Raw genomic sequence first — 20212 nt, forward strand, 5'->3', positions numbered from 1 at the left:
TTTAATGCAGTGTTATATATTTAGGCTATGTTTGGTAGGAAGTAGTGCTCTGACAAAACCAAAAAAACTGACAAAAAATACAATTTATATAATCCGACAAAAATTTAAACCGACCAACTATTACAAACTCGCAAAATATAACCAGAATGAACCATTTAAGATTTTTTTACTTATACATATATATATATTGCGGATATTATTACATATATATTGTTGGGATAATAATTTGTCCTTCTATATCTGGAGGTAGACCCAACGATGAATGATGGATTGCTACTATTCCGGTGATGTGATTTGCCTTTGACTCGTCGGGATCACCTACAAGAAAGACACCCCAATGCTTAAGTCAGTTCAAAGTCCGATCCCTTTCTCCTTTCAAAATCTCATATATATAGGATGAAATATACAAAGTTGTTAGTTGGTTCAAGTGAATCCTGAAAAGGTGGAAGGAGAATAACTAAATTTCCCTAAAAAAATACCGACTTTTAAAATGTCTCGCTCAGGGGTCAAAAGCGCGGATTGCCTCTGACCCACAGCTTCTGCCTTCGGAATCTCTCTTTGTTAAAACACTCCGTTTTGAATATTTGATAAATGAGACAAGTGTTTTCGGGCCGAACATTTTGGGCCCAACATATATATTAAATATTATTTTTAAGTTTTAAACAATGAATCCGAATAACCCCTAATAGCAAATAGCGAGAATAAGATGGATGAAGAGCTTAGAAATGATGGAAAATAGACTAGAGGCAGAAGATTATTGCTCTCGTTTATGTTGTTTGGTATTGGAAAGATGGGAATGAAGTTAATGATTAAATTTACAATTTTATATATTTATTTTGCATTAAGAGGACAAATGTGACATTTTTTGCATTTTTTCTTTTGTCTTTTTCTTGGATTCCTCCATTTTCGGAGGGATTGATTTTTAAAGGTTTGGAGGGAGACCTTCTCCCTCTTGCCGAACAAAAAATTCAATCTCTTCTTCCAGTTCTACTACTCTCACTCAACTCTTTTCCTTTCCACCCGTCTTTCCTCCCTACCGAACAAAGAATTAGTTTTTATTCGACTTATTTTTTTTTTTACAATACTTAATTTCAATCATTAATCGAATGATTATAGGCCGAACAAAATTTATCTCTTCACCATAAGAAATTCAAACCTAAACAACACAATCTATAAGGTAAGAAAGAAAAGGGTGTATTTTTTTTTTAAATGTGAGTTAGGAGAGCCCACCTTACCAAAAACCATTCAATTCAAAAACCTATAATAGTATATAGATACAATATAAAGATAGAGTGAGCCTCAATATGTTCTATGCAAATGGCTAAAAAGTTCACATGAGGACCTACTAACTCTACTCTACTATTTATAGTACTAACCTTGCTAGACTTTGACTCTATTATATTATATATATATATATAAATGTGTGTAGAGATATAGATAGATATAGTTTAGAGTGTACTATAATCTCCTACAACAAATCTCCACCCTTCATTTTCCTGACCTACTACTCTACCTATGTTGAGTAACTTTCTCATTCATATCTAATATTTTTTTCATTATAAAATAAATTAAATAAATAAAGGAAAAATGTTCAAAAATTCCAAATGAGATGAGATTGTGCCCCTCAATAGGTTGGGTTGGGTTGGACCACAGCCACACCAAAAAATAAAAAAAAATAAACAATATAATAAGTGGCTCACAGCTTACATGCACTGTATATGGGTCTTATTTTTTCTTCAATTTTATTTTTTTATAAAAATAAATATATATAAAAAAAACCTCTTGGACTTGAATTTTTTAGGGGCAATAGTATTTTGTTTTTTATTTTCCAAATTAAGGTTGATAATGATAAGTATAATTGTAAAAACGTGTGAGAATATGTTAATCATCCAATCCTAATCAATTTCATGCTTTTGAGATTGAAATGTCACATTGAATTGAAGTGGTAGCTCTGTCAAGATGAATGGCCAAGCTTTTTTATTTTTATTTTTTGAATTTTAATTTTTGGTATGAATATGAAAAAAGAATATGAAAAACATTTGATTTGGACGATATGTAATGTGTGTGCCCCAATTAAAAATTTGAAAGTGATTGGATTGTACGACATGCACCTAAAAACCTAGCTTTTTGTCTATGTAAATGAGCCATCTTTATGTCTGAACAAAGCTTTGTTATTTGATTTAATTAATTAATTATAATAATAGTATTAATAATAATTATTAATAATTAATAATGATAATCACTTCCTTCAAGTTCCAATGCCCCTTCACATAACATCTGAAGCAAATTAAATAATGTGTAACCAATAATATATATAATAATAATAATATTTTAGAACTACTAGTTTGAAACAATTACAAAACAAAATCCACCCAAAATCTTCTTATATTATATTATTAAAACTCACTTACAATACATCTGTAAAATTAATACAGCCTTTTTTTTAATCAACTTGATTATTATAATCTAATCTTTATTATGTGTACTATTAATCACTACCATTATCGAGGTTGTTCACTGAGGATTATTATAGGAATTCGTTTTCAACCAAACCCACATTTTTTATTTTATTTTATTTTATTTATTTTTCTTCACTAAAACAAAATTAATCTTTGTCTCTTTTCACACTAGGAATGGGACTGTTATAGCTTTCATATCAACCTCATTAGATTATGGGAATGAAATGATGATAATGATAAGAAAATAGGCTGATTAATGTGTTATTAATTAATTGATTTGTTTAACTTAAAAGCTCATATATAAACAAAACAAAAATTGAATAAAGTAATCAAGTGAAGGTTGAATCAAACATGGGCCATGTGGCTTGATTAGTAGATGTCTAGAAAGTAGAAACCAATTAGAGAAAAAAAAGAAAATATATATCAAATTCAATGAGCTACAAGACAAGTATTTGTAGAGCTGTATCTATAAATATCTATATAAATATATTAAGGGTTTGTATCACCTCCTGTTTTGCCTCGTTACCTGTTTGAATATGTGTTTTTTGACAAATTATTTTTTAGACCCTGTATTTTGTAAAAATAGTACAAATAAGCCCCTAAATTTGATTTTGATGAACAAAAAATTAAATATAACAACACAGTTCTTAATCAGAATGACTATATCTTTGTTCTGAGTTATTAGTTTGTTGAATTATTTGTGATTTTAATTCAAAATTTTTTGATCAAAATCGAATTTAAGAATCTATTTAAACTACTTTAGAAAATACAGAGTCCAAAAAATAATTTTTTAAAACACAAGTCCAAATAAATAATTTGTCAAAAAGACATAAATTAATCTAGTCATATATATATATATATAATGAGAACATAAATTTTTGAATGGTTTACTTTAAATAAAGCTTGCTTTTCAAACAAGAGGAGAATGACGCGTTACGTGTTTGGTGTTGTACATGCAGAGAGAGAGAATTTTGAGACAAAATATGACACATTTCTACTATACCATGTTAGAGAGTAGTGTTTTGCATTATTGTTAGTAACTAGTTTAGTTTTTAAATAATGACAAATTTTTAGTGTCATGTACTCTTTTGTCTTTTCTCTTTTGGATATCTACCACTATAGTGAATTTGAGTTCACAAATTTACCACTTTCTTCACCATAGACAAAAAAGACATAATCTTGTGTTAAACGTGACATGGGAGTAGATAATAAGGTTAATTAAGCAAGTTATTGACACTTTTGGATTCTACTATGTACAAAACAACATGCAAAACACTTCAATCAATCATGAATATACTTAAAAGTTATCTTTAAGATAAAGGAAAAAACCTCAAACACAACGAGAAGATATCTGTTCCTGTTGTGTTGTTGTGGGGTTCCATAGATATTGTCTACTGTGGTCTCTAACCTAAAATTTCTTAGGCATGTGCAATAATACACTTGCCTACATTGGTGACTGGCAGCAACTTTTGACTAAAAGATATTTGGCTGCTTAGAACTGATGCAAAAATCTAATGAGATCATTTCATTCATAGCCAATATTGAATCAACTTCAGTTTCCTAAGTATGCACGAAATCGATACAAGTAACCGAGAATTCTCTGGCCAAAGTACAGAGATTATGAACAAGTTTGGCCTAAGTTTAACTCCTGAAACCACTTATCTAGTACAAAGTGGTCTTACTAGGTTCGATAATAGGCGAAATCGACGAAAGAGGATAGGAACTCATGTAAGAATTTTCTCTGCATTTTCAGTTTGTCAATGTCATCAAAGTGTACAGCAAAATCATAACAATGCTTATAACCAAAAGCACAATGCATCTTCTTCTCACCATAAGAATATCAACATATGAAAATGTCAATAATATGCAATAAGACTCTATTGACTTTTCCCGTTTGATGTGTTTTGTTTCACGGAAAATTCTAGCTTATCTAGACAAGAAAAACATACATAGATAGATTGATTGATAATGACAGAGCATAGTTGAAGAACAATAATCATGACAATTCACAAAGATTGAAGATGCCATAACAAAGGTGCCAAGAACAGAGTTTAAAACAATTTATTTTGACTTAATATCAGAGTAGAATAAGTTTGCAACCTCTCTGGGGGGAAAAATTGGCAGTTGCTAAAATCCAATATCCCTGCAACTTTGTCCAATTGGTAATAATCTTCTTCAGCACCTCCAAGCCGAAACCGAGATCAGCTCCCTACGCTGCCAGCACAGCGAAAGCGAAGCTTGGCGCTTCTCGACATGAAATCCCCTAACAGGTGTTCTTTTCGCCACACATTCGGCCTGCGTCTCGGTGAAGTTACTAAAAGTCACAGGCGTGTAGCCAGCCGAGGCAAACAGTGTCTTCCAAAGGGGCATCTTGTCGGGAGCTCGTAGACGCCCCAGAACAGCGCTCTCAATTTTCGGCTGCAGCAAGAACTTCTCAATCTTGTTAACTGCGTCTGAGGCCACATTAACCGCGTCCAATGACTCCAGGAGGTTTATGTAGGAATGGAGGGCCTGCAGGATGTGTTGGGGGAATGGAAGGTCGCTCCTGTCGCAGCCTCGGTCCAATGACACCACAATCTTGGGCGAGAGTTGCTTAACAAAGCGGAGGAGATTAGGCAATGCTGCTGGTTGGTTTGAGGCAGACCAAATGGGGAAGTTCACTGCAACAACCTCGCCCTCGGCTCGAAAGAATGGCATTGAGTAAGACGTTTGTTCGAGAGAATCAAAGTTGACAACTTCCAGCTCGAAAGCCACACCAATCTCGTTGGCGAATTGAGCTAGATTGTCACGCATGAGTGCGAGCTCAACGGGGTGGTGTGTGGACGGTGAGGCAAAGGCAGTAATTTTCAACGAGGGAGGGCCTCTGTTCCTCACCGGAAGCTCATGCATAAAAGAAGCCCACTGAGCACCAAAACCTATATCGAAATCAACAATGTGAATCCGATCAGCGTTGTCGAGGGCTTCGAGGAGTGCTTGGTTGGAAGTGAAGTTGACGAACTGTATAAGAGGGGAGACTTCGGAGAAAACCTTGTATGCTCCCATCTTGAAGATGACATCAAAGGGTGATGGGCACCTAGAAGGAATGGTATTATTGAGTGAGTTGTTGTTGTTGTTCAAGATGAGCAAATTCAGAGCCTCCTTGAAGTAGAAAGCAGCCCTGTGGAGGGGCTTTCCTACGGGGGAGAGCTGGTGATTGAGCCGCGCCAATATCCCTTGCGCGTGTGAGAAATTCCCAGACCCTATCAACTCGGCGGCCTTGTAGAGCTGGTCGAGCAAAGCATGTTGATGTTGTTGAAGCTGTTGATGTTGCTGTTGCTGTTGCTGCTGATGGTGGTTGTTGTGGTTGTGTGCGGTCATTTCATCACCGGACCCAACCATGACCTTCTGCATCAATGGCTTCTGCTGAGGAAGAAACTGCATACCCTGAGGAAAACCCAGATGATATTGTTGTTGTTGCTGCTGATGCTGATGCTTCCTGAGCAGATGCTCGTGGCCTGGGTCGCAAAAAGGAGAGACTTTTGGGATCTGAGATGTTGGGTCTACACCGCCCGAGTTGTGGCGCTTGGGTTGGGGATGATGAAGCTGGTGCTGTTCTAGTGGCAGAAAAAAGTTTGGATTTTGAGAGTAGAACTGAGTAGTGGCCTGCTGCTGTTGGTTCATTAACGACTGTGGATTCAGAATCTGCGGCTTCTCATCTGAGCCATCGTAGTGCTGATGCTGCGGTGGCTGATAAATCATTCCATGAGGCAAAGAAACTGGAAGAGGAAGACCGTTGCCAGAATTTGAGTAAATGGGGTTTTGCATATTGCAGTTTGTAACAACTCCAGAAGAACTGGTCAGCCCAATTGAACCAATCTTCCCACCACCACCATTGTTGCCGTCGTTGTTCATAAACCCAGACCCAGAAAAGGCTAAACTTGGATTAATCCCAGCCATAAGACTGCCACTAACACCGCCGATGTGATCAAAGCCGGGACCTTGATCGACGATTCCCAAGCCACCGGCATTGCCATCAAACTCGAGAAGATTGTTCCCACCCTGCAACAGCTGCTTGAGGCCGAAAGAAGAAGGGTCCTCCATGTCCCCCGCGATCCACCTGAGAAGCGAGTGGTCTTGGCCCGGAGACGACGCCGCCGTTTCGGACAACATGTTCTCCCAATCCTCCAACCCAACAACAAGCCCACATCTTTCGCTTAATACTGAACCCCCAACCCCAGTCACAGCTTCTAGTCCAGCTGCAATTGGCTGAAGCTCTGATGCCCACTCGTCTTTGCGCGAAGCAGCAGTAGCAGTGGGCGCAAGCGGTGGCTCAGGCGGGAGCGTGGTCGCCACACCTCCCGTGTTGTTGTCTGTGTCGCCGCCTCCCCCACCACCGAAAGACGAAGAGAGAGTCGATGCCGCCGATGTGGGAGGGCTCGGGCTTCTTCTCATGTGAAGAACATAAGTGGGGTTCGGTTCCTCTTCCTTTCTCGCCAAATCGATACAAAACCCTGCAATTTCTAATACCCTTTTCCTTCTCTTCTCACCCAACAGATCAAACAAACCTCACAAAGCAATAAACTTTCCTAGCTAGCTAAATATCCAGCCAGCTGAAGTGGGTTCTCTTCTCACTCATTAGATTTTCCAAAGCAATAAACTTCTCTTAACAATTAACACTCGTAATCATCATCATCATCATCATCATCATCATCATCAGAAGAAGAAAAGAAGCTTCAACAAACCCACCATCGTTCCTTGCATGCCATACTTGTCTGGTTCAACTCAGAGGTAAAAAAGTTAAAACCAAAAGACCCATCTTTTCTCTCTTCCTTATTGTATATGCTTTTATCATTATTTTCTATTCCCAGTTGGTGGCGTAAGCAGTAGTAGTCCATTTCAGCTCCATCTCTTTCTCTCTCTCTTGGCTCTGGTTGTGTTTTGGTGGTGTTTGGTTCTTGTTATATCTATCTACCCTTTGTGTATTAGCAGTACTACTAAGTCAGGGGGGTCTCTGCCATGGATGCGTGCATCATGAAAAAGGCAAATAAAGTGGTCTCCTTTATGAACTCTTTGCATAGAGTTTGATGAGAAGGAGGGGGTGCCCAAATCACCAAATACAAAATTATACCCTTTTCTAATAATAATATTATTATGATTATTTTATATTAGTTTTCTTCATATTACATATACTACTAATGTGAAGTTGAACCATTTGGACTGGCTTGTAATTAGAGCTAAACGCCAAAAGTGTAGTCATCATCCAAGTTCCCAAATTGCCCACCACTCACTCCTTTAATTACCTCAAAAAAAAAAAAACAGAGAGATCAGAGAAATTTATAATGGTTCCATTTTTAAAAGCTTACTCTACACGTACTATTCTACTACTACTGCTGCTGCTGTCTTGTCTTGTGATTTGGTTTTGGGACTGGTCGAGTTCATGGCCTCTCTCTCTCTCTCTTGTTTCAGAAGAAAAACCCTTGAGTTGAATCTCATTTTCAAGTACGAAGCCATGGAAGGAAAAGTTCCAAGTTATATCCTATTATATATGTATATGAATTCACGAGAGAAAATAATAAAAATAAATAAATAGTACAAGTAACGAAGTCTAAGGATTCATATTAATAAAGATTACATTTTTATCACAGACAAGATATCAAATAACATTTGTTTAAAAGAAAAGGAGTAAAAATCAGCTTCTTTTTGCCTACTTTATTTTGTTTAGTGAAGAAAAAAAATGTATGCAGTTTATTTATATATCCTTGGGACCTAACAAGCAAAGCATAGAATACTATATCATATGTATATGACTATCACCAACATCAAGCTGAGGAACTTATTAGAAGGATTGTATATATATATATATATATATATACGAGGATGATTGTTATAACTAAGGTGTAAAAATGGCGGCAACTTAACCTAAGCTAAGCTTGGCCTGGTGCTAACTTAAGTGTTGTACTCTATTATTTTAATACATCATTTTACTTTTTATTTATTTTAGATCTGATAATTTCGAATTGAAACAAAAATTAAAACGAATTACCGATTAAGTTTCTGGCTGAGTCGCAGACTATGTCACTCTCTTTAAACATTCGCACAAAACTAGATACTCCTTGAGACACTATCCAATAGATGACACTTGCATCTTATATAGACTTGGAAGAGTGTTCCAAATTTCTCATAGACATAAATGTACTTTTTCAATTTTTTATCAATTCACTTTTAACTTTTAACAAAAAAAAAATTCCAACAAAATCAAACATTTACATTAAATCATATATTAATTTCTCATTTTCTTCTCTTTACTTTTTTTATATCATTTCAATATTTTTATTTATTTATTAAAATACTAAAAGAAGAAAGAGTAAAAGAAATAAAATAAAATATAATTAATATAAAAAGAGAAAAAAAAGAAAAAAATATTTTTAACTCAATGAATAATTATATCAACATGTAAAGTAATAATATTCATTTGGGTAAAAAAATATTAAATAGTTCAAATTTACCTCACCTATTGAAAGTTCATTTTTTAACATTATTCTCTATTTTTTTTTAGAAAATTAGCTAATTTATCTCATTTATTAGCTAGTATTATAGCATATAGTAACTACTAGTACAAGTAGACACTCCTATAGAATGTGTGATGTGAAAATTGATTTTTTTTTCTATATATATAACTTTTTTTTTTGTAAAATAATCTTCTGAAGAAGGTGTGGAGTAAATTTAACATTGTCAAATACATCCAATTTAGTTTTGAACATGTCATAGAGAAATTTAAGCAAAAAAAAAAAATTGTATTAGGGTGTTAAAAATTATTAAACAATTTTTTTTCTCTTGTTACTATGCAAATTAACTATATAAATATAATTTATCAGGCATTTTTTAAAAAAAAATACATGTGAAAAGTTTTTTGTAAATTAATTTTTCTCACACATTCTATATCATGCCCAAAAAAATTACTCCATAAAAGTGATGTAAAAAAAAAAATATATCATTTTGCCAAATAGAGAAAGCTATTTTCACCACCAAACCAACTACTATGCTATTTTCACTTCACATCCAACTACTATGAAGGCATATATGAAATGAATGGTTGGTGAATGAGGGAGTGGTGGTTATGGTTAAATTCAAATTTGAATGGTGATTTATTTATTTACATGAAACTATTTAATTACATTAAAGTATAGGAGATTATTTATATATATAAGACAATCCTTTATTAGGGATTCACATTAAAAATTAGATTCAAATATGTTGTTTTACACTCATATAAAAAAAATTAGTCACGCGTGTAACATGTTTGAACTTAGTTTTCAGTAATATAAATTATTCAGAATTTTCTAAAAATTTGCAGTAAGATGCTTTAAATAACTACAATATAAACGATCATACTATTCACGAATAAAAATACGGCGATAAGAAAAAGAGGAGGTGACCATCCAAAAATTCTCATATATGTATATGTATATGTATATGGATGTAAGTATAAAATATAAAATAATATATATTATTTGTTGGGGGAGGAGGTGGAGTGGAAAGGGAGGAAAGTGTGTGCAGTGGAACAGAGAAGAGAGCAGTGTCATATGCAGACAGAGTAATTTTCTTTCTTTGTTTTATATCTTTTGTCATCCTTTTTTTACTACGTCACTCACTCACTAACTCACTGCTGTCTTTTCAATCCACCTTTGCTTAATAAACACACTCACACACATCATCTCATCTTTTTTTTTTTAATCCAATAATCCCTGTTTTTACTGCACATTTTTATAGAATTATATTAAAAAATTCTTAAGATGATATTGTAGAATCTCATTTATTTGATTTAGTTTTTACTCTCTACATATAATTACATGCATTTGTGTTTTGTACTTGGAATTTGAGGAGTAAAGTTAGAATTTGTTTAGATCAAGAGTGTGTTTGTTTTGAGTAATTAAGTTGTCTCAGAAAATGTAGAGAGACTTAGGATGAAGATAATATTAAATTTTTGTGTACAAAATAATTCATTTTATCCTTAAAATACATATGGGCCCACACAAATTATTAACTTTATCCCCTTAAAATTTGAACCAAACATAGGAAGTGATTTAGATTCTCATTCTCATCTTTACTTTACCTCATACCAAACACTCTCTAAGAGTTTATGTTGACCATTGATTTGGCCAACGACACGGAGTCAAATATACGACAAAAGATAAAACGGCATGTAAGAAAGATAATCTAACGAATGAGAAGAAAACACTAAGGATTTATAGTGGTTCGGCCCCAAAGAATGGTAATGACCTGCGTCCACTTAGTGCTATTATTAATATTAAATCTCAAAGTCGTAATCAAAGAACTAGGGTTCTTGAGTTTCACAAACTTTAGAAGAAATACAATGAACCGATGAATAATTGCACTATATCTTTCTTTCTCTCTCTATCTTAGCAAAAAGATTCAGGGATCAAAAGTCACTTCCTTAGTTATTTCATGTATATTTATAGGCTCAATGAGAGTTACATGGGCCAACGAGCCATATATTTCCTTAATAACCGCATATCAAGGTCATAATGAGGAAATATTTAATGTATTAATTATAAGATTACAGTTTAAGAAGGAAATAAATCAAGTTATACGACCAGCCTGATCGTATCTAAATGTTAAGCCTCGACGAAGCGATGTGCTTCTGGTCGATAGTCGAGCAATACTTTGTCCACGTGTGTCAACCACGTATGAGAAATTCTTGTCACGTCATCAACATCAACAGCCGTTTTTAGGGTAAACAGTTTAAAAGGAAGTAAATTTAGAAGTGGTTTAGATTAAGAGTTTAAAAGAGTTAATAATATTCTCAAATCAAGTTAAAAAATACGATTTAATTGGAAACACAAACTCCCAAATTATTAAAAATAAAATTATCAAATATTTATTAGATTTGACATTCTGAATTCCAACCAAACTAAATCCCATATCAAACTTCTCGTAATGTTTAGATTAGTTATCCAGAAGAAACTTTTTCCATTTTTTATTTCTAACGGAACTAATTAATTTTGCTTCTTTTTCTCATACTCATTTTTCAGAATGAAATATATATATATATATTTGCATTGCATGACATATACAAATATATATATACAATGCGGTACTATTTAATTAATGACAAACTCTGTGTTTTTTCTGTGACTCATGCCCCATGAAAATATATATATATATATATGCATATAATATTTATATACGTAGTGTCACAGTCAGTGTTTTTTTTTATATAATTACATGATTAATAAATTAATCACTCCTTTTAACTTTTTTTTTTCCTGGTTCGTGGGACCAGTGTAAGAGTCTTTTAAGACATGATGACCCTCCTTTTTATTTTATTTGTTTTTTTATTATTAGTAGTAATTAATAATAATAATAATTAAGCAGATCTAGTTAATAGAAGAGATAGTCATATTAATATTAATATGTGGTCCACACTAAATTACTAAATTGTATAGATGAGTCAAGTAAATATAATTAGTAGAAAAGAGAATAAAGATTGATAGGACTAGAGCATAATAGAGACAATGTGTTGCAGTAAAATTATTTTAAAAAAATTGAATGATAATTATAGAAAAAGTCTATTTATTTACTATATTTGTTTTTCAATTAAAAAAATAGACAAATATATGTGTGTTTACAACTAGTGTTTATAAAAGCAAATTTGCTTAGTTATTATTGGGAAAGACAAGTACAGCCCTAGTTTAACTGTTCTTGTCTCAAATACAGCTCTATATGTCTTATGAAAATGTAATCTCATATATATAAATATATAATCATAATTATAATATTAGACCTTTTATTACAAAGACTTAATCAATAAGTATTGTGTTATATTTATATATATATATATAGTTCCAAATAAAGGTGTGTTTTTTCCTTGTCTACGCGTTTAAGAAGGCTAATACTAATAAAAAAGATGAATTTTTTTAGAAAAATAATAATTAGGTAATTGTGTGGAAGGGATGAGAGGGGACATGGTTTGGTGTTGCATGAATTGTTTAGGAAAACCATGATTTGGACATGTCAGGATATGAAGGCTTTATATTAGTTTATATATATATATTTGTATATACATACATATGTATATGCACCACCACCACCCCATGTGATGCCCTAATTCAAAACCCAATTCAAAACTCTTTCATTTGCTTCTATTACATATATAAATATATCAATTAGGGGTGAGTATTGGGCGGGTTGGTCGGGTTACAAGACATTTTTACTCGTCCAATGTCATAATCGGGTTAGCAAAAATGACCCGTAACTTGCCCAATTAAGAAATTTTTTTTTTTAAACCGTCCAATAATTTGGGCGGGTTGGTCGGGTTAACCCGCCCAAACCGAAATGGGATTTTTTGGGGCGGGTTGGGCGAGGGTCGGGTTGGGCGGGTCAACCCGCCCAAACAAATTATTATTATTATTTTTTAATTTTTTTTAATTTTTGTAATTTTTTTCTTTTAAATACTAATATTAATAGTGTGAAGTTTATCTTTTTTAACTTAAAACAATATTTTAAATTTATAGTAAAAAAATAAAACAAAACTTAATTAATTTATATATATAATGCTTAATTGGGCGGGTTGGGTTATATTGGGCGGGTTGGGTTATATTTTCAACCCGCCCAATGAAATAATTGGGCGGTTTAAATTTTGGTCGGTTTATTCGGGTTGCATTTTTTGGCAGTTTTTTCGGGTTGGTTTGGGCGGATTATTCGGGTTGTAAAAATTTCTGCACAGCCCTAATATCAATATCAACTACAAAAAGTGACACAGCTCCAAGTTTCTTAATAAATATATATAGGAAATTTATAGGGTAGGGTTTCAAAAAGAGTTTTATCGGTAAAACTCTGTTGTGTTATCAATTTATAAATAGTTTTATATATGATTTTTTTATGATTGTATATATTATAATTATTTAGAGTATTCTACACAATTTCAGAAAATTCTAAATAATTTACAATATCAAAAAATTAGTTTAAAATCTGATTATTGCATGTGTGACTAATTGTTTTATGCTCGTAGAAAACATGTTAAAACCTAGTTTTCGGTACGATAAATTATTCCAAATTTTAAAAATTTGCAAAATACCCTAAATAACTACAACATATGCAGTCATAAAAAAAAATCGTACAACAAACTATTAACGAGTAAAAAATATAAAAAGTCAAGCCCTATCATTAAATCCTCCTATATATATATACACATATAATATACATATAATATTTTTCAATTTTAGTGAACAAATAATTTCTTATATATGTCAAAGTTATTATTATAGCTAGCTTGCTTTTCTTTCTTGCACCAGTACTACTCTCCTCACTATGGTCCATCGTTGAAATTGTAGGGATTCACTGAACATAATGATTGGATCGATGAAAACGAAATGAATGTTTTGAAATTAATTCATGTTGAAAATCATCATATATAATACATAATAATAATAATAAATAATCAAAATATTTTTTATATATTTATATATATAAAATGATGATTTAAATCTTGAAAAGATATTTTCACATGATGATAAATTACTACACATACATAATACATATTATATATATATAGTACATGCATGCATAAGTAAACATCACCAAAATATATACATTGATAAGAACCTTCTTCAATTTTCTGCTTCAACTTTATTTAGGGTTTTTTTTTTTTTTAACTTTTTGGCCTCCAAAGTTCTACGAGCCTATGATATATCAGCGGACAAGTTAGAAAACGACAATTATTATGATTCGAAGACTTTATGAGAATATAAATATAAATATATTTAGGGTTTTTTCATGCACTATATCTATATATATATTATATATATAAGAAGAGGACATTATGAGTTTATTGCTAAAAAAGCCTGCCTATGGAGTGGTCTTGTTTTTGTTTCACAATCCTTATCATGTCATTTGGTTGGTTTTTTCTTTCTTACTATCATTATATACACCAAACACAAAATGACTTCATCATTACTTTAATATTATTATAAAAATAATTACAAAAGTGTTCATGTAGTTTTTGACAAGAAAATTAATATGACGTTTTGTACCATTTACAATAATATATGATCATTCTTCATTTCGATTATAAAAAATATGATTGTTTTCTTAACTATATATAGACTTGCATTATTGCATGGACGGCCAATTATTTCAATATTTCTTTCTTTTTTTGTACTCACTCTTTTTGTTTTATTATTCATTTCGACTTTAAGTTTTTGATAATTTTTTATTGAATATTGTGTTTTTTAAAATAATTTAAATAAATTTTCAAATTAAAATTTAATCGAATTTTTTTTAATTAAAATTATAATAATTCAACAAACTAATAACTCATACTAAGGTTGCTTGGTAAAATTTTTATTTAATTAATTAGAAATTTGAAAATTAAACATAAAATGTGTTTGATAACTCTATTTTTATTTATTATTTTTTCAAATTTTAATTAAATTTTGAAAATAAAAATTTTTTACTTTCAATTTTTTTTAAACAGTTTATCATTTTTTTTTTATCTTCTTCAAATCAACACCTCATATTGTTAAACAAAAAATTAAAATAAAAGTTATAAAACACGTTTATTATTTTTTTGTTTTTAAAAACAAAAAACAAAAATAGTTACCAAACATATTTTTATTTTTTTAAAATAAAAAAAAAACAAAAATAAAATAATATTTCCATTTTTTTGTTTAAAAAATTAAAAAACAAACAGGCCCAATAAACATACATTTATTATGTTTAACAACTATGGTGTTGTTTGGTAACACTTAAAAAAAATAGTTTTTTATTTAATTAATTAAAAATTTGACTATTAAATATAAAATGTGTTTGGTAACTCTATTTTTATTTATTATTTTTTGAAATTTTAATTAGAATTTTTTAACTTTCAAAATTTTTTTTAAATAGTTTTCAATTTTTTTTCTTCTCTTCTTCAAATCAACACATATTGTTAAACAAAAAATAAAAATAAAAGTTATCAAATGCGTTTATTATTTTTTGTTTTTAAAAACAAAAAATAAAAATAGTTACCAAACATATTTTTATTTTGTAAAAATAAAGAAACAAAAATAAAATAATATTTCAGTTTTTGTGTTTAAAAAATTCAAAAACAAAAATTTTACCAAACAGACCCTATATTGTTACGACATTTAATTTTTTGTTTATCAAATTCAAGTTTAGCCATTTACTTGAATTTTTTTTTACAAAACATAAAATTCAAAAATATAATTTGTCAAAACATGAAATCCAAACCGTTAATTGACAAAATATATGGTCAAAAAATGTATAATCTATTCTTTTTACGAAAATAATGTTTTGGAGAAAAAATTATTATTGAATAAGTATAAATTATTATGATTAATATATATGAATAATTTACATTGGGAGTGCATTATTAATAACTAATAATTAATATCTATCCATCTTTGAATTTAGTGATCTTTAAAACTGTAAAGGCAGAAGCTTTTGTAGTCCAAAAAATCATATAATTAATTCACATTACTTTATTCAACTTTTAACCAAATTAATAAATCAATATCATCCCAACTTTATCCTTATAATTAGAATTTAATTACATCTTTCTACATCACCATCCAACTAATACATATAAATCAAATTATATAAATGTTTAAAATAATTAAATTTTGCCCAAGGACGATTTCCAATGTCTTGAAAAGGTTTCACATATCAATTGTGTTTAGATGGAGCTATCAACAAATGCTTTTTATTTATTTATTTATATTAATTAATTAATTAGTGTCATCACTTTATTAATTAATTTGAACATTAATGATAAGACAATGAATTGAAAAGGGTTACATACAAATTTTACCAATTAGTGAGCGAAAACTAATTAATTATAACCTCACAATCACACACACCAAACTAATTAATAAAGTGATAATAAGATATATAGACAAGATTTTGCTTTTGGTTGATTTTAACTTTCTTTTACTTCTTTATTTTTCTCTTACTTTGGCCTAAAAGGTGGCCCCAAATATCTGTCAAAAAAGAAGTGCAAAGACTTTGTGTTTTTTTTTCTCCCACCTTAAATTAGAAAATTATTTGTTTGCTTAATTTTTTTTTCTTTTTATTTTAAAAAAAAAAAAAAAAAAACTTAAAAGCTTTCCAATTTCAGACCATATCTTCTTCACTATTATTGAGTCCTTTGACTGAAACATGCCTTTGGTTTCCCATTTTTCTGCTTAAATAACATTCCAAATGGAAGAAAAAAAACGACACGTCGTTTTCCTTCACAGCTGACATGTCGTGCGGTTCCATAAAACGACATTTATTTTAATGTCGTATGAGGACTAAAACGACATGTCGTAAAAATAACGACGTACGACAACTTGTCGAGTTCACGCAAAACGACATCGCACTCTGATATGAGTATACGACAAATCGTTTAATGGTTTGATTGGTCCGCAAGACAACTTGTCTTATGGATACATGTGCCACGTCATCACAGACGCATTATCTCACGAAATTCCTTTTTTAATTAATTAATTAATTTCTTTATTTATTTATTTTTATTTTCAGTGGATAAATAAATGAATAATTAATAATATATAAAGCGTTGAAAAAAAAGAAAAATCACTCAAGAAAAAGCAGCCATTGTTATCATCATCAACAAAACCGTGAGAGCTCTCGTCAGACTTGGACTCACTGATCGAAAACGATAAAGCTCTCATAAGGTCTGGTTTGGTTTGATTTTTTTTCTTTTCGATTTTCAGATTATTTTTAGTTTCTGATTCGATCAAAATGATTCATTGCTTTCATTCACTGTTTACAAAAAAAAAAAATTTGATTGATTGATTGATTGTTTTGAAAGAAGTTATCGTTTTTGATGATCGCACTGAGTAAAGACTTTCATTTCCCTCTGTTTGTCTCCGATTGTGCTCTATTTAACTCCATTTTTCTGAAAATGATGAAATTTGGAGTTGAGTTTTATTTTACTTTATTAAAAAACAAGAAAAACTTGACATGGGTTATATGAAATTGAAATAAACGAAACTTTAGTTCTCTGTGGATTGGTGATCAGTGAAACTGAGTTAGTGATTTCAGGTGGAATGGCGAAGAGCTACTTCAAGCAAGAGCATGATCTTGGTATGAAATTGTATCATAGTATTTAGTGTATGTGGGTTTGTTGGGTTCTTGTGTATTTTAAAGTTGTAATTTTTTTTTTCTATACAGATAAGAGACGTGCAGAGGCTGCTAGGATTAGAGAGAAATACCCTGATAGGATTCCGGTGAGATTATATTTTTAAGCAACACGATTGATTAACCATTGTTTTTACTTGTTTGTGTAGGGCTGATGAGTCTTCTGACTGTTCACAATGGGATTTTACTCTTTTTTCCATTGATTCAATGTTCTCAGAAACATCTATTACTTTCTTTTTTTTTTCTTTCTAAGATAAAAATTGGTATTATGAGGAGGTTGCACAAGTTCATGATCATTTACCAGAATAAAATTTCTTGGTGTTGTACTCTTGTTGTTTCATTTCATGGGTCTGATTACTGTTTTGCTCAAATTTTGGGTTCTCCCATTTTATGTTTGCTTGTATAGAAAGTAGAGAACTCTTTTGTGGTGATGATGATGAACTTATGAAGGTCTTGATACTTCCCTACTTAATCATGGTCTGGTGGTTACTTGCATAATCTATATGATCATTCATTTTTTTCTTTCAATAATACATGTTTTGGTTGATTTTAGATGCTTAAGTTTTCTGATGGATTTGTTTAGAATTGCTTAAGCTCAATTATATTTAGCAATGTAACTTTTCTTTAAGTTTACTACCATCTTGAAGGATCTCAGTTGTTTGTTTTGTAACATTGCTTTTGGCTTTATGTTTAGAATTGCTTAGACTCAATTTGATTTCTGTAAGTTTACTACCATCTCTAAAATTGCTTTTGGCTTAATAAGTAACTTGCTTAAAACTTGCTTGTATAATTTTAAGGTGATTGTGGAGAAAGCAGAGAGAAGTGATATTCCAAATATTGATAAGAAAAAGTAAGGTCTTCCTTTCCCTACTATATATGGTTTTAAAATCCCATGCTCTTTTCTCTGGTTTTTCATCAGCCACAGCAGTGTTCTAGTTCTTTCACTACTTAGGTTATTGCACGGTTAATTTGAGAACTATAGAAAACTTTTACTACCACTCTCACTTTGCTCGTGCATCAAAGGAAAAGAAAAAAGTTGTCTGACTCTAATGGCTTTACAAATTTATCCCACTTGTCCAAGATTACTAAGTTTTGCTCACTGGTATAACATCTTCTGCTACTCATCTATCTAGGCTGATGTAGCTATTTAGCTGTTTTTTTTCCCTTTCTCTTTTATAAAGTTGAGTGTTTGTTGGTAAAATCTTTGGTGCTTGAAGTTTTCAACTTTACAAAACAAGGATTTTTTGTCAGATTGTATGTTTTTCTTTTCTTTTTCCAGTTTCTTTTATCATCTTTATGCTTTTTGGTGTGCGCATTTTGATTAAATCTGAGTGACAAATTTCAACAGGTACCTTGTCCCAGCTGACCTAACCGTGGGGCAATTTGTTTATGTGATCCGCAAAAGGATTAAACTAAGTGCAGAAAAGGCAATCTTTATTTTTGTGGACAACGTTCTCCCACCTACAGGTATATATATATATATATTTGTTTTTGTCCTTTAGATTTTGATGATACAGTCTCTCTCTCTTTTTCAGTCTGAGATGATGGTCCATGGAAACTGGCGCTTGTTTTGGCTTTTGCAGGTGCAATTATGTCTGCCATATATGAAGAAAAGAAGGATGAAGATGGATTTCTTTATGTCACTTACAGTGGTGAGAACACTTTTGGTTTCTAAATCCTAAGACAGCCTCTGATTCACCTCTGCCCATCTTCATTATCTTATCACTTTTCTATGCTAATGTTTCTCTTATTCTCCCTACTATATGAACAACTTGCTGGTGATATTGTGTATATATATTTAAATTTGAATATATATGTATGTACATACTACTACTACTACTACTACTACTATTAAGCACCTTGTTAATGCTAAATTCGTATTCTCAGTCATTTCTATTATGGATTTCCTACTGTCCCTATCAGTAAATACCTCTTTTTTATCCCAAAATAATGAAGTTTTACTATTATGGAGTTTTAATTTTACTACTTTTTGAACCCTTTTTTTTATATATATATTTCCAAATGTATCCTTTTATAAAAAAGTTGAAAAATAAAATATTTGATTTGGTGTAAATTTTGAACAAATAGGTGGGAGTTGAAAAATAAAATGGTGCGAATCTGATACCATTTTTGAGTTATGATGAGTTTTGAAATGGTCTAAAAATGCAGATTTACTATAAATAATCAGTCGCACGTTTTCTAAATCGTAAATGGAATTGTCATAGGAATATATTAGAAGGGCAATGAACAAGAATAAAATATAAAGAGGGATACGAATTATTGTATTGGAAAAAAATGAATAATATCAACAGGAATAAGAATCAAAGTAAGAGGGTATACTACTCTCTCAACCATTGCTAAATATGGTGTTTTTGTTCTTTACACTCTCAAGTTTTGTATGGAAATAATTCATTATCTCACCAATAATTCTATCATTCTAGTAATTCATTTCTCAAGTTTAGCGTTCGAATTCATTTCACTCTAACACAAATTTAATAGTTTTTTTTAAATGATACATTTTATGTTTTTCTAAACATTTTTATTATCTCTTCAAGTTTTCTTTTTTTTCCAAAAGTACATACAAATTTTTGAAAAGTACTAATTAAATGAAG

The 20212-nt window shown here is 31.0% G+C and overlaps 2 protein-coding genes across 3 annotated transcripts; one reads left to right on the plus strand and one right to left on the minus strand.

The window, feature by feature from the left end:
• Positions 1-4255: 4255 nt before the first annotated feature.
• LOC133780200 (scarecrow-like protein 6) lies at positions 4256-7333 on the minus strand. Its single transcript, XM_062220069.1, has 2 exons — positions 7207-7333; positions 4256-7003 (listed from the first exon to the last, which is right to left on the minus strand). Exons 1-2 carry the CDS (start codon positions 7331-7333, stop codon positions 4635-4637), a joined length of 2496 nt encoding a protein of 831 aa, XP_062076053.1. The 3' UTR covers positions 4256-4634.
• A 9663-nt stretch (positions 7334-16996) lies between these two features.
• Positions 16997-19490, plus strand: LOC133778727 (autophagy-related protein 8f). Of its 2 annotated transcripts, none has more exons than XM_062218737.1 (6): positions 16997-17134; positions 17505-17546; positions 17634-17689; positions 18398-18450; positions 18949-19067; positions 19184-19490. In XM_062218737.1, exons 2-6 carry the CDS (start codon positions 17510-17512, stop codon positions 19273-19275), a joined length of 357 nt encoding a protein of 118 aa, XP_062074721.1. In that variant the 5' UTR covers positions 16997-17134; positions 17505-17509; the 3' UTR covers positions 19276-19490. The 2 variants fall into 2 exon arrangements, with proteins under 2 accessions (XP_062074721.1, XP_062074722.1); XM_062218738.1 differs by having other exon boundaries at positions 17015-17134; positions 17482-17546.
• The last annotated feature ends 722 nt before the right edge of the window (positions 19491-20212 follow it).

The sequence above is a fragment of the Humulus lupulus genome, chromosome 5, assembly GCF_963169125.1.
Source record: "Humulus lupulus chromosome 5, drHumLupu1.1, whole genome shotgun sequence".
Classification (NCBI taxonomy): domain Eukaryota; kingdom Viridiplantae; phylum Streptophyta; class Magnoliopsida; order Rosales; family Cannabaceae; genus Humulus; species Humulus lupulus.